At 34.6% G+C, this 14,897-nt stretch overlaps 1 protein-coding gene across 2 annotated transcripts in view; it reads left to right on the top strand.

Annotated features, from left to right (window-relative positions):
* The window catches only part of LOC124386298 (macrophage mannose receptor 1-like), a 47,305-nt gene extending 35,717 nt beyond the window's left edge, over window positions 1-11,588 (top strand). Inside the window, exons 1-6 of one of the 2 annotated variants that reach the window (XM_046850046.1) lie at window positions 6,750-6,797; window positions 7,639-7,693; window positions 7,854-8,243; window positions 9,477-9,818; window positions 9,978-10,072; window positions 11,072-11,588. In XM_046850046.1, coding sequence (XP_046706002.1) covers window positions 7,657-7,693; window positions 7,854-8,243; window positions 9,477-9,818; window positions 9,978-10,072; window positions 11,072-11,185 — 978 coding nt within the window. In that variant the 5' untranslated portion in view covers window positions 6,750-6,797; window positions 7,639-7,656 and the 3' untranslated portion in view covers window positions 11,186-11,588. Of the gene's footprint in view, window positions 1-6,749; window positions 6,798-7,638; window positions 7,694-7,853; window positions 8,244-9,476; window positions 9,819-9,977; window positions 10,073-11,071 lie in introns of those variants that run through there. The other variant, XM_046850047.1, reaches the window with a different exon arrangement.
* Window positions 11,589-14,897: the final 3,309 nt, after the last annotated feature.

Raw genomic sequence — 14,897 nt, 5'->3', positions numbered from 1 at the left:
ATTGGTTTTTCTCATTAATTAAAGTTATTTAAAAATAAAGGCCAGCCTATTGCAGAATATTTGAAATTAACAATGGTAGCTTTCAAAAAAACATTATCGACCATATTTAATAAAGTGATAAAAATTGTGCTGTGCTTGATAATGGATTTTCAAAGACATAAAATGCAACGAGCTCCAATATTTTATCTGTCACACCAGTGAGTTTGGGGTTTGGAGGGTTTTGGAGGTATTTTACCTAACCATGTGATCCACACTCATTCTTGGTGTATGATTTTGTATGCATGTGTGTATATGTGTGTTTTTCTAACAGGAAATTGTAAAACTGAAAGTAAAGTCTGATAAGAACATGGTTGATTATGTCATGCAGTTGGACCTTTTAAAGTTGGTAAATCACACGATCCCCTCAAAATTATAGTGTATATAATAGTGTACATTAAACACCAACTACCAGAAATGTAGATAAACACCTTAACATGGGCACCATAATGATAAATCGTGAAACAAGCTGTAAAAATGTCAAAGCAGCTGCATTTCATGCATGTCCTCAACAGATATTAAAAGATTTTACAAGAGTAAGCGCCTTCGATAATTTAGTATCCCAGAGGACACTGTGTCAGAATGAGGAATGGGGACAGGTGGATTGTTCTTAATGCATCAATACTTTTGATACCTGTGGTGTACTTAAAGAATAGTCTCTTATTAAAATATCCACTCTATTCGAAATATTGTAAACCAATACGTTAGATTTGACTTAACTGTGAATAGGAACTACTTCTGCCTCCAACCATCTTACAATAAAAAACCCCCCAGCATTCTGTCACTCTATATCTTGGGATTGCTGCATCATCTGTATTCTCAGAGATTTTTTTTAAACCTGGAGAGTTGATCAGTCAAAAACGAAAAAGGCTCAAGGGAGAAAAAAGGTCAGTGCTTTTAAAAAATTAAGGTAATTTTCTGTGTGGTTTTGACACATACAGTGCGCAACAAGAGCGAGGGTAAGGGAAAGAATAAGGGGAAAACACAGAAGTCAGAACACTGCATTCAGTGAGGCAAAGTTCAAAACAATCCACTGAAAGTGGTCTCACAAAACACAGAGAGCAAAAACAAAAGGAAAGTAACAACTTAAAGCAGCGAACTTAACCAGTAGAAAAGTACCAAGAGAAAGAGACAAACTGCTGCAAAAGCAGGTAACAAATCAAATAAGTAAAAGAAGTCAGAAGTCAAAGGAAGTTAAGAAGTACTACAGAACCACATGAGGATAGGCAAAACAAAAACCTATCAAGGAGGACATGAAGAGGAGCATCTTATTATACAGAGGTTTATGAGGTACAGGTGGCAGCACAGAGAACTGATAAGGGAGTAGGGACACTCTGGTGACATCTAGTGGATTAGGAAAGGAAGGACAGTAATGTCCAAAGAAGGAAAAAGCAGAACAGTCAGAAATTCTGACAGTTTTTGTGACAGATATTAATTGTTTTTTCTCATTAATTAAAGTTATTTTAAAAAATAAACGTAAAAAGAAATAAAGGCCAGCCTATTGCAGTATATTTGAAATGAACAATGGTAGCTTTCAAAAAAACATTATTGACTATAAAATCTCACAGAAAATCTTTTATTTAAAGTATGGGTATTGATATTACCCTAGAAAGTACTTGAAATGAAATTATGTGCTATCACCCATCCTACTGAGTACCTTCAAAAATAATGCCTAAATGATTAATGATTTGTCTCCTACTCCTACCCCTTACTAAATTATCATTAAATACACCTATTATTAATGCAGCATGGTGATGCTGTGGATAGTGGATTTACAATCTGAAAAGTGTCCATGGCAGAGTACAGAAGTAGATTAACATTGATGTTTATTAACAATTTTTAATTGTAAAATTCAAATGATTTATTCACCTCTTTTTCCAATATCTTAGCGGACATTGCTATATGAGTGTGGCTGCACTGATCAGTAGTTACATTAATAAAAAAACAATCTAATTAAATGTGAACACTCCTACTGCTAAGGAATTTAGCTGTACTATGCCTATCCCTAACCCAGCCCTAACCTTAACCCTGTCCTTAAACTTAATTTTGCATCACACTAAACAGTAACTGGCAAGAAGTGTGAAATTTTAAAAAGAAAATGTACATTTTAGTGTGTCTCTCTGTAGCAGTGAAAGCAGAGTGGATGTGGTTTTAGGATCCTTTTAAAAACCCTGTTCCTATTTTGCAGATTACGATGAAGCTGGAGAACACCATGGTATCCTGGAAGGTGCAGTCAGATAGACAAATCTTTTACAATAATAATAATAATAAAACTCTTAATGCCAGTTCTGCTATTTGTTTAATTTCTTGTAGCCACAATTATCTATAATGAGAATAAAAAAGTTAAACAACAGAATTATCTTATTTTAAGATTTATTCACTGGGATTAAAATGTACAATGTCTCCGTCGGGCATGGTTTTGCTCGTGGTATAGATTTTGCATTTCAAATTCTCACACTATGCTGGATTTTTGAGGCACTTTCTCCTTTTTCATGTTTTATTTTAAGCAAATCGTAACTTGATTGTATATATAGTTGGAGAGGCTGTGACATTCTAGTAAAGCTTGTTGTTTGCTTAGAAAATCTAGTCAAAAACTTTAATATGTAAGAAAGTAAACACTGACCTGGTTATCCTCTGTTTCTTTGTTTATAAATATTTGTGTGTAGTATTGTATGATTATCAGAATCAAAATTAAAATGTTTTTAGCAATTGCATTAAGCAATTACTTTGATGGCTAAAATATTTGGTGTTTTATCCTTATGAAAATGGAGATTGATACCAGAAAAATCCCCACCACAACTTTACTGATAACATCATTATGCAGAGCTTTGCATACATTCAGGGTTGGTCTTGGATCGGCCCATACTGGACGTGGATACACATGGAAGTGGAGATTTAATGTGCAAATGAGAAAAGCACATTTAAACTTCTGTCTTCTTGGACAGCCTGAGAATTATTAACAAGATGAAAACTCTTTTGCTTAATAATGACATGTTTGTTGACAAAATATGTTAGTCTCCATTATGTCAAGTGAAGAGGCTTTATTGTCATTTTAACCATATATAGCTGACGCAGTACACAGTGAAATGAAACGTTCCTTCTGAACTCTGGTGCTACATACAACAACAATCACAGAAAACAGAAAACACAGGGCTAAGGACTAGTAAGTGTCCTCGCCACATAAAGTGCATGTGTGCAACCTGGTGCAAACAGTGCAAAGACAACAAAAGACAGTGCAAGACAATACAAGACAGTGTAAGACAAATACACAAAACACAAAATACAAAACAGCTCCGCCAGTAAACCTTTTGTATATTCCACACTGTGGTGTGTAAGAGACGTAAAGTGAACAGTAACAAAAAATGTAAACAAAATGTTGTGCAAAAGAATAATAGCAGCAATCCAGAAAAGATGTGCAAAAACTGCATGTAAACAGTTTATGGTAATGAAGTGATGTAATGTGAGTGGTACTGAAGACATGGATGTGTGAAGTGAGTACAAATGTGTTTTGAGTCCGGGTTGGGGCAGACTTTAATGGGCATGTAGGTGAAGAGAACAGCGGTGATGAGAAGGTGATGGGTAGGTATGGCCTTAAGAAGAGAAATGTGGAAGGGCAGATGGTGGTAGACTTTGCTAAAAGGATGAAAATGGCAGTGGTCAATACGTATTTTAAGAAGAAGGAGATAGGGGTACATAAGAGCAGAGGAATGTGCACACAGGTGAACTATATTCTATGCAGGAGATGCAACCTGAAGGAGAATGAAGACTGTAAGGTCTTGGGAGGGGACAGTATAGCTAGCATTGGATAGTAGTCTGTATGATTGCTTTGTAGGTGAAGAAGAAGAGGAGGAGAATGAGGACTACAAAAGAAAAAAGAGATGTAGTGGTGGAATAAGGAAGTACAGGAAAGCATAAGGAGAAAGAGGTTGTCAAAACAGAATTGTGATCGGGAAAGCGATAAAAACAGCACAAATATAAGAAGATGCGACAGCAGGTGAAGAGGGATGTGGCTACAGGTTGGAGCAATAAAGGATGGAGATAGAAATGTGTTTACTAGTGAGGAGAGTGTGTTGAGAAGATGGAGGGAGTATTTTGAGCAGCTGATGAACGAGGAAAATGAGAGCGATAAGGTTGGATGGTGTGGAAATGGTGAAGCAGGAAGTGGATAGGATTAGTAAGGGGGAATTGAGAGCAGCGATTAAGAGTATGAAAAGTAGAAAGTTGGTTGGCCCAGATGACATACCAGTAGAAGCGTGAAAATTTTATGAGAGATGGAAGTGGAATTTTTAACCAGTTTGGATAACACGGTTTGGGAAGGTGAGCAGAAGCCTGAAGAATGGAGAAGGAGTGTGCTGGTACCGATCTTTAAGAATAAGGGAGATGTGCAGACCTGCAGTAACTACAGGAGAATAAAGTTGATCAGTCACACCATGAAGTTGTGGGAAAGAGTAGTGGAAGCCAGGCTGAGAGAAGAGGTGACCATCTGTGAGCAACAGTATTTTTTTTTAATGCCGAGGAAGAGCACTACAGATGCAATATTTGAGAATGTTGATGAAGAAGTTTAGAGAAGGTCAGAAGGAGTTGCATTGTGTGTTTGTGGATTTATAGAACGTGTACGACAGGGTGCCGAGAGAAGAGTTGTGGTATTGTATGAGGAAGTCAGGTGTGTAAGAGAAGAATGTGAGGATGGTTTAGGACAGGTATGAGGACAGTAAGACAGCAGTGAAGTGTGCAGTGGGAACAATGTCAATTAAATTTCAATTTATTTATTGTCATATGCACAGTAAAAACAAAAGTTTAAACTGTACAATGAAAATCTTACTTTGCCTGGCTCCCTGGCCACAACAGATTGATTCAAGGTGGAGAGGAATTGCATAAAGGATTGGCTCTGAGCCCTTACCTGTTTGCAGTGGTGATTGACAGGTTGAAGGACGAGGTCAGATAGGAGTCTCCATGAACTATGATGTTTGCAGATGATGTTGTGTTTTGTGGCGAGAGTAGGGAGCGGATTAAGAAAGCTTTTAGAAACTTTAGATGCTATTTTATTTTACTGGTATTATTTAGTTTTATGATTTATACAGTTTAATGCACTGGAATAAAAATTTACATAGTGTAGTCTCTGTGTAGGTCATGGTTGTGATATAGATTTTGCATTTCAAATGCAAAATGCAAACCTCTATGCAAACCACTATGCTGCTTTTTATACGGATTTTCCTTTTCTTCTGTGACATTGTAGAAAAGCTTGTTGTTTGGTAAGAAAATCTATTCAAATACTTTGAATGGGTGTTAAAATGTAAACACTGACCTGGATAAGTTTTATAAATCTTTTGTTCTTATTTATGAATTGTTTTGTGTGTAGAAACAGTATTGCATGTTTATCAGAATTTAAATAAAAATGTTTCTAAGAAAAGAAAGATTAATGTTAAAAAAAACGTCACATATTTACTAAACGTGATGCAGAGCACACATTCAGCTGACAAAGAGACAAAGTCCATTGTGAAAAGTGCTATAGAAATAAAATTGACTTGACTTGTTTACTCTCAGGCGAATTCCAAATCATATTGTGTGTGCTTTTAAGTTGTCCTGTATTAAACAGGTGGTCCATTCCTTTTATCTGGGGGTCAGACTTGACAGTGGCATCAACAGCATTATAGAATACTCTACATTTGGGAAATAATCTAGGGTCCATGATCTGTGACAAAATCCAATGGAATGCCATGTAGTCAGAAAATGTGGTGAATGGTAGATACTTCGGGGATTTGGGGACTGGGGAAGCCCTCGTGGCCCCAGCAGGAGGAAGAACAAACTGTAGGCAGAAAAAAGTGGAAGAAAGAGCTAAAAATGACTATTTTCCCAGCCATTCAGCTGATGTAAGTGTTATGTTTGGTAAACCACCAATGCCCCATCACCAGATGAGAGGACGTAGAGGGGATCAAGTTCAGATGGAGCTATTCTTGATGAATCTGTGAGGGGACAGGAGCAGGGGTGCTGTACATTGGTTGACAGGTGCTAGGAACGTTCCATTCAGTGCATAAACAGACACAGGATGCTTGAGAGATTTGATGGGGAGGCTAATTTGTAATAGACTAGCATCAAAAAAGTGCCCTTTATGCCAGAGTCAATTAGGGCCATGCTATTAGTTGATTTCTAAAAAAAAAATCCATTTAAATAGTTTGCAGCAATTTAATAAATGAGCACTGATATGGTGTCATCTCATAGGTGTTCTGTTTTTAGAGATGTTGTCCATTGTAATTATTTTGTAGTAATTTTGTAGTAGTTTATATGAGAAAGGATATTGTAGTTCTCTTGCACTGAGAATTTTTCTGACTTGTTTTTGAAATTTGAACATTGTCAAATATAATAACCATGAGCCATACACAGGCATGTTTAATTCTAACTCATATTTAGACTAATCGACTGTAGAGGGATTAGGGGCTAGAAATATAAGCAATAATGCAGTCTCATTAACAGTCAATGTACACAAGCAAAACAGACATGTTTCTTTCCCCTCTGTCTCAGTTAGAATTATTGTTAAGAGATGTTCTCTGTTCTGACTTGTGTCATTTGGAAAGGAATAAAAAGTAAATTCTCTGTGACTGCAGTGTCATTTACTCTCTGTACAGAATTATGTAAAAGGCAAACTAGAAATGCAAATTAGCTTCAGTCAAGCATCATTTACTTAAGATGTTCTTCACAAAAGGGATTTGGTATTCTAAGGGTTTAGCATTCAAGTGAAACTTTGGAAGCAGTTGAAATAACAGGTAGGTGCCAGCGTTATATCTCTCATTCTTTGTCCCATGCTGCATCTATGAGCTGTCTATATATTGGAAACATTTCCAGATAGTTTAAATCAACTTCTTAATTGTCTTTAAAAAAAGTGCTTTTAAACAATAGGCAATTTTACTTATTTGAAAAGTTGAACATTCTAAAAGTGCTATTGACATGAAATCTTTACAAGATGTTGGTAACAACCCATGCAATCCACACAGTTTAGAAATCCTTCTGTAACCAATGCCATCAGTATGTTTTGCAACAATAAATTTGCAAATGTCTCAAGAGAGCTCTTTGCTTTTACCCATCATGAGATGTGACACCTTTGTAATGGCACACCTTTATATAGGCCATTAGTTAAGACTGAATCAGCTGATATTAATTTGCACTGTCAAAGGGCAGGATTGCTTTCTGATTATTGATTCAATTTAGCTGGTGTCTTGGCTTTCCATGCCTTTTTGCAACTCCCTTTCTTTAGGTGTTCAATAATTTTTCCCTGTGTCATTTCACATTATGACACATAACTTAATTTATGGACATGTATGCTTTGATTTCTATGCATTTGTGGATTGCATGGGTTTTTACCAACATCTGGAATCTGGAAAAAATGTCTATTTCTTTTCTTTAGGAATATATTTACTGACAAAAATGGTGTTCACTACTTATTTTACCTGCTGCTGTATATATAGTTTATTTACAGTTATATACACATGTATATATGTATATATATATATATATATATATATATATATATATATATATATATATATATATATATATATATATATATATATATATATGTATTTGTTTTTTCCCTCTTAACCCTTACAGTTACCCTTCAACCAGTTTATGATGAAGCGCTCTCTCTTTCTCCTGTGTTTAACAGGTAAGTTTGTATTCAAATATTGTTACATAATCTTCCTATTGACTGTTATATTACTGCTATTAATACCATTAAGTTATTTGTTTGACTTGACTTTATGTATATAATGTCTATGACATGAAATTCCTGCTGTGTGCATCATTAAAAAAAATATTTTTTGCAGGTGTTGTCCCAGTCATCCTTTCTCTTCTGCGACCGGTTTCTCGCAAATATAATCTAATCAAGACTACGGTAACATGGACAGCTGCACAGAATTACTGCAGGGAAACATACGATGACCTGGCTACAATTGAAAGTGACAATGACTGGTTCAAATTAAAGAAAACTTTGTCAAGTGAACCCTTGACAGATGTTGCCTGGGTCGGCTTGTACAATGATATTGACAGCTGGAAATGGTCCTTTTATGATGTCCCACTGAAAAATACTTTTGAACAGTGGTACAGTGGATATCCTGATTATTCGAATGGGAAAGCAACATGTTGTCTAACAAGCCCAAGAGTACAGTTGTACAATAACCCTTGCACATCAGTTTATCCTTTTATTTGCTTCAATGGTGAGAATTATTTTTACTTTTTTCCTATTACTAAAAAAAGGTTACACAATTTTTTACATTGAATTCCATGATTTAAAAAAAAATAGTTTTTGCTAGGTGATATAGTCTATAATATGTGTTTCACTCATTGGCACCTGTCATTACAAATTAGCAAAATTATTATATAAAAAGATTAAGTAAGTAATAAGTGCTATTTTGAACTTAATTTAGCAGGGATGGTAGATACTGCTGCTTACACTTTTCTCATTAGTACAAAAGTTTTCCTAGTGCATTTATTTTTAAAATAAAAACCTGTTTTAAAAATTATAAGTACATCCCACATTTAATTGAGGAGATTACAGCCTCTCGTAAGGTTGGATTGTGAGCTTTGGTTCTGGGTTCACATTTTAAATTCCCAATGTCCCTATAAATAATTCAAGCAAACATCCAAACTTGGTTGCTTTCTCTTGCAGATTATATGTTTATAACACATCTACATGTGCATGTGTGCTGGAAAATCAGTATTTTAAACATGGGATACTGGTGCAATGTGTGATTTTAATCCAAACGTATTGTTTAAAATTGTTTTTTAAACTATTTGTATTTTTCTTTCCAAAACAGTTGGGACACTGGGTTAAATGTACATAAAAACAGAAAGCAATGATTTGTGAATCTCATAAACCCTCTCAAAAACTTAGAAAATATATAAAAATAAGGTCATTTTGAAATTTATGGCAGCAACACATTTTCTATGGTTTATTATGAATATAATTAGGGTTTATGAGATTTGCAAATCATTGCATTCAGTTTTTTTTATTTTTTATTAATTAATTAATTTATTTATTTTTTACAATTTACTCAGTGCACCAACGGTCTTAGAATTGGGATTGTACCATTAATGCATTGTATCACTTTAGTAGGTATATTTCAAAATGTTTGAACTTTTAACATAGTAAAGCACATTCATTAGAAAGGTGCTTTATACTTGTCACATGTACTTTACAGCACAGTGAAATTCTTTCTTCCCACATCCCAGTAATGTTAGGAAGCTGGTGTCAGAGTGTAGGGTCAGCCATGATACAGCGTCCCTGTAGCACAGAGGGTTAAGGGTCTTGCAATAATTTTACTTTTACAATGTCAAACAGTTTTAAAAGTTTAAAAAACAGAAGATGGAAACTTAAAGCACATACTCACCACCATACTATACCACATTATACTGGTATTGAACTGTTTTTGGTTGTATATGTTTTACAGCTAATATCAGTGCTGCTGGCAGATATGTTGGCATCACTTCTTCAATGACCTGGAGTGATGCTCAGACCTACTGCAGAAGGTTTTACACAGATTTGGCTTTTATAAACAGTACAGCAGATTACAACCTGGTGCAGAGCGTTGTATCTGGTTTGGGTTGGTCTTGGAATGGTGTTTACAGGGACTCATGGAAGTGGTCAGATGGGACAAACACATCGAGCCTCATGTGGCTTGCTGGACAACCGGATAATTCTTATCTTAATGAAAATTGTGGTGTGCTTGATAATGGATTTTCTTTCGAAGACAGAAAGTGCAATGAGCTCCACTACTTCATCTGCCACACCAGTGAGTTTGGGATTTGGAGGGTCTTTGGAGGTTTTTACCTAATCATGTGATTGACCTTTCACTCTAACTTGGTGTATGTGTGTGTGTGTGTTTGTGTGTGTGTGTGTGTGTGTGTGTGTGTGTGTGTGTGTGTGTGTGTGTGTGTGTATCTGTCTGTAGCTCATCCAGTGCGGGAACGGCAAACAGTAAAACTGAAAGTAAAGTTTGATGAGAGTGTGATTGATTCAGCAATGCAGTCGGACATTTTAAAGTTGGTAAGTCACATGATGTACTTAAAAGTACAGTGGATATTTCCTTTACACTTGTAATATAATGTAATATAATATAATATAATATAATATAATATAATATAATATAATATAATATAATATAAAAACATAATGAGCTGTCAAACAAATTCACTTGTTGAGAAATCATATTTACAAGGATTTGCTGGTACATTGTTAACTAATAAAGACAAAACCTGTGGTCACACTACACATATATAAAACTATATATCAGAGGATCCTAAATCACTGATACTTTAGTATCCCAGAAGACACTGTGTCTCATACCTGTGTGTATCTCAATGCATCAATACATCTGATACTGGTGTTGTCTGGAGAGTTTTTTTATTTTTTTTATTAATTAATAAGTAAGCTATAAGTAATAAGTAATTTTAAATATAAACATACAAGAAATGGAGCACAGGCCATGCATTAAAAGTATGGGTATTGATTGGTTTTGGATCAAAACAAAATTGAGTGCCCATCCTACTAAGTACTAATAATCAATGAATAATTAATGATTTATCTCTTACTCTAACATCCATACTTAATTATCATTAGTAATTACTCGAATTATTAATGCCTCATGGTGACTCTTTGGAAAGTTGGATTAACAAGCCGAAGAGTTTCCATGGCAGGATACAGAAGTAGAATAATGTTCATTTTAAAATTTAATTCGAAAGATTTATTTACATCTTTTTCCAATTTATTAACGGATGTTCCTATGTGAGTGTGGAATGGCTGCACTGATCAATAATAAAATAAAAAAAATCTAATGAAATGTGAACACTTCTTCTGCTGAGGAATTTAGTTGAACTTTGCCTGTTTTTAACCTTAAGTTCCTTTTGCATCACACTAAACAGTAACTGACAAGTAGTGAGGCAGGGAAGAAATTTATATGTTAATTGTATCTCTGTTGCAATGGAAGCAGTGTCAATGTGGTTTTCCTCTGCAGCATATGTTTAAAACTGTGTTCTTACTTTGCAGATCAAGATGAAGCTGGATGAAAATGGCATGCTGCAGAACACCACAGTAACCTGGAAGGTGCAGTCAGATGGACAAATCTTTCACAAGTTTAAGAAAAAAAATGAAGAACTCTAGATGCTAGTTCTGCTATTTATTTCACCAGAATAATCTTTTCATTATTTATACAGTTTAATGCACTGGGATTTGAATTTGCATAGCTCAGTCTGTGTGTAGGTCATGGTTGTGGTATAGATTAAAATCTTTGGCATTTCAAACTTTTTAATGGTTTTTAATGGGATTTTCTTCTTCTTCAATTTTTTCATGGTTTATTTCAAGTAAATTACGACTTGATTGTATATATGTTTGTAGAGACCTTGTGTAGAAGCTTGTGGTTTGGAAAGAATAAAAAAAAAACATACTTTGAATTTAAATGTGTGTAATAATTAAAACACTGACTTTATATATCTCATAAATCTTAAGATATTTGTTCCAGATGTTCCTGTGTAGGAACAGTATTGTATGATTATCAAAATGAAAATAAAAAAGGTTTCCAGCTATTTTTGCATTGAGATTTGATTCACGAGGGGCAAAATATTTTGTGTTCTATACTTAAGAAAAGGAACGTCGATGTCAGAAAACCCCATCACAGGTTTACTAAAGTGTCAGTGCAAAATTTTTAACTAATTAATGAATATGGTTTTCAAATGTAAAATGATAAAAACTCTTTAATGTTAGATTTCAACATTAGAACAATAATAAATGTAATTACAATAAAAAATTGAAAAAATATTCAATTATAAAAATGTATTAATCAAATATTAAAATTTTATCTATTTTAATTGCATGGGTATTTAAATTGTTAATTATGAACCTGTAACCCAGTGTTGATGCCATGTATAACATGTTAATTAATAATTGTTATTTCACTGCTAATAAGAGTGAAACTGACGAATTTGCTGTTAATTTGTTAAATTAGCTTGGCCCATACAGGGACAAAATAAAAATTGTGCTTTGCTTGATAATGACATGTTTGTGTACAGAATATATAGGAATCTCCACTATTTACTCTGCCACACAAGAGGTTTTGTGTGTCTTTTTTTTTTTATTAGACTTCACAGCAGTGTGTTTACTCTTGAATTCCAAATCATATTGAGTGTGATTTAAATGATTTTGTCTTAAATAGGTTTAACATTTGCAGTGGCACCATGAGCATTACAGAATTATTTCTATTCCTAGGATTTGAACTAGTGTCCACAGTCTGTAATACATTCTAAGGGAATGCCATATAGCCAGAATATGTGGTAAACCAGGATGTTGGTGGTTTCAACTGTAGAGACCTTTGCCACAAATTGAGCAGTCACAGAGTATTGGTCTACAATAGTAAAGATGATATTATCTTGGAGAATGATAGCCTGGGAATATAAAAGAGGATAAAGGCCTGTTTACTGCCCCTTTTATCTTTCAGGTGCCTTTGAGGCAAATTCTATGCAGAGAGCATTAGGTTTATTGGACTCTAGTGCTACATAATAATGAAGAAGGCCTTTGATTTGAAGTAAACCTTACTCAAATTATATTAACAAAAAATGGTAGACAAGCCCTGGTGATACCAGCAAGCTCTACTGTAGGTCACTGTAGGCAGGTAAAGTGACAGAAGAGGCTCCAGTTGATGATTTGCTAGACTGTCATACCAAAATAGCAGGGGCGTAGATTACGCGGGGGACGCGGGGGACATGTCCTCCGACTTTTTATAAAAAGTTAATTCGTCCCCCTCAATTTTTTAGTGGAGGAAAAAAAAAAGGGGTAACACTACACCCCCACTTTTGAAATGATGGCTACGCCCCTGCAAAATAGTGTCTAAAAAGTGTCCTCCAAATTAGAGCCAGGCCATTAGTTGATTTGTAAAAAACAAAACAAAAAACAAACAAAAAAAAAACCCCATTCAAATTGTTTGCATGAACTTAAAAAAGAGCACTGACATGCTTGCTTCCCATAGGTGTTCTGTTGTTATTGTGTTGTCCACTGTATTCCTTTTTTAATACCTGCGTTGTATGATTAAAATAAATTTTCAACATTTTTGTCTTCAGCAGTTTTATTATAAGAATTGCTCAAGTCATTGTAGCTGCTTAACAGTTCTGGGTGTTATTTGTTGTAATTTTCATTTTATGATGCACCAAATGTTTTTAAATGGTAAAAATTTGAAGATCATCAAATAATATAGCAGTCATGTAACAGTACACAAACAAACAAATATGTTTAATCCTCTCGGTCTTAGATAAGATTTATTGTTAAAAGATATTCTCTGTTCTGACTTATGTCATGTGGAAAAGGGAAAATTCAAATTCTTTGTGACTTGTGTCTAAGGCAAAGTGGAAATGAAAATTAGCCTCAGTGGAGTGTCAGATGCTCTTCTTTGGGGTTTGGTAAATTAAAGTTCTGTCATTCAAGTGATACTTCGAAGGCCTTAAAATTACAGGTAAGATTCATGAAGTTGTTTGTTTGGATGTTGTTTTTTCTCTCTTCTTCTTTATCCCACACTGCACGTAGAACCTTAACGTTTAAGAAAGGTGTGTGTGTGTGTGTGTGTGTGTGTGTGTGTGTGTGTGTGTGTGTGTGTGTGTGCTGTACAAATTTTAGGCAGTTGTGAAAAAAATGATGTAAATTGAGAAATTAAGCATACTTTCAATAATAGAAGATCTAAGTGAAATCAAAATTTGGTGTTATCACCTTTTGCCCGCAAAACAGCATCAATTCTTGTTTTTAAAGTAATTCAGCAGGTAGTTTGTTCCAAACATTTTGGAGAACTAGTTAGAGATCTTCTGTGGATGTAGGCAGCCTGACTTATTTTCTCTTGTATATTTAGTAATGTTTTTTGAATAAGGAAAAAATACTGCTTTTCTGATTAATCGATTAATCATTGGAATAACTGTTAGAATACTCGATTACTAAAATAATCGATACCTGCAACACTATTTGGCAGCAATACTTCCATGAAGACCACTTCTTGCCAGACCCATCTCTTGACAGTAGATGCTTTTTCAAAGTAGCGTGAACAGCACATCTTAAAGCCCAAGTCTGCTTTAAAATCTTTGCCTGTAAGTAATCTTTTTGATACAGTATAACTACCTTGTGTTTTGTTGTGACTCAGTCCTGCCATGGTGTATGACCTGTGAAATGAAAATATCTTCCACAACCTCACTTTAGTAACAGAATTCAAGCCTCTTACACAGGTGTTTCAATTTCAGTTAATGACTGTGTTGCAGCATACACATGAAATTGATGATCATCAAATCGTGCTTGGTGTAATTGGTTAATCTTATACCTGATTCCTTCAAAATCCCTGACTTTGTACAAGTGTACAAACTGTGCAAAAGTAAGAACTAAAAGCCAAACGTAGTCACCGTGTTTATTTAGTTTACTGATAAAAGCAAATTAGTAACACTTTTATTTTGGAAGCACTTCACTTTACAACATTCACACACACACACACACACACACACACACACACACACACACGTGTTTTTTTTTTCTCTTTTCTTCTTAGAATTACTTATTTTTTAGATTATGATGAAACTCTCCCTCTTTCTCCTGTGTTTGACAGGTAAGTGTGCATTCATAATCTTTTCATTCTCACATATATTTTCAGATATTGTTACATAATCTTGCTATTGACATTGGTGTTAATAAGTTAACAATAACTTTTTTGTTTTGCTTTTATGTATGATGGCTATGACATAAATTACCTGCTGTGTATCATCTGTACAATTTTCTGCAGGTGTTGTCCCATTCATTCTTTCACTTCTGCAGCCTGTATCTCACAAGTATCATCTAATTAAGACTAAGGTGGCAT

This window comes from Silurus meridionalis, chromosome 5 (genome assembly GCF_014805685.1).
Source record: "Silurus meridionalis isolate SWU-2019-XX chromosome 5, ASM1480568v1, whole genome shotgun sequence".
NCBI classification, from domain to species: domain Eukaryota; kingdom Metazoa; phylum Chordata; class Actinopteri; order Siluriformes; family Siluridae; genus Silurus; species Silurus meridionalis.
Note: the sequence above shows the minus strand (reverse complement) of the source record. Positions and strands in the feature narration are given on the sequence as shown.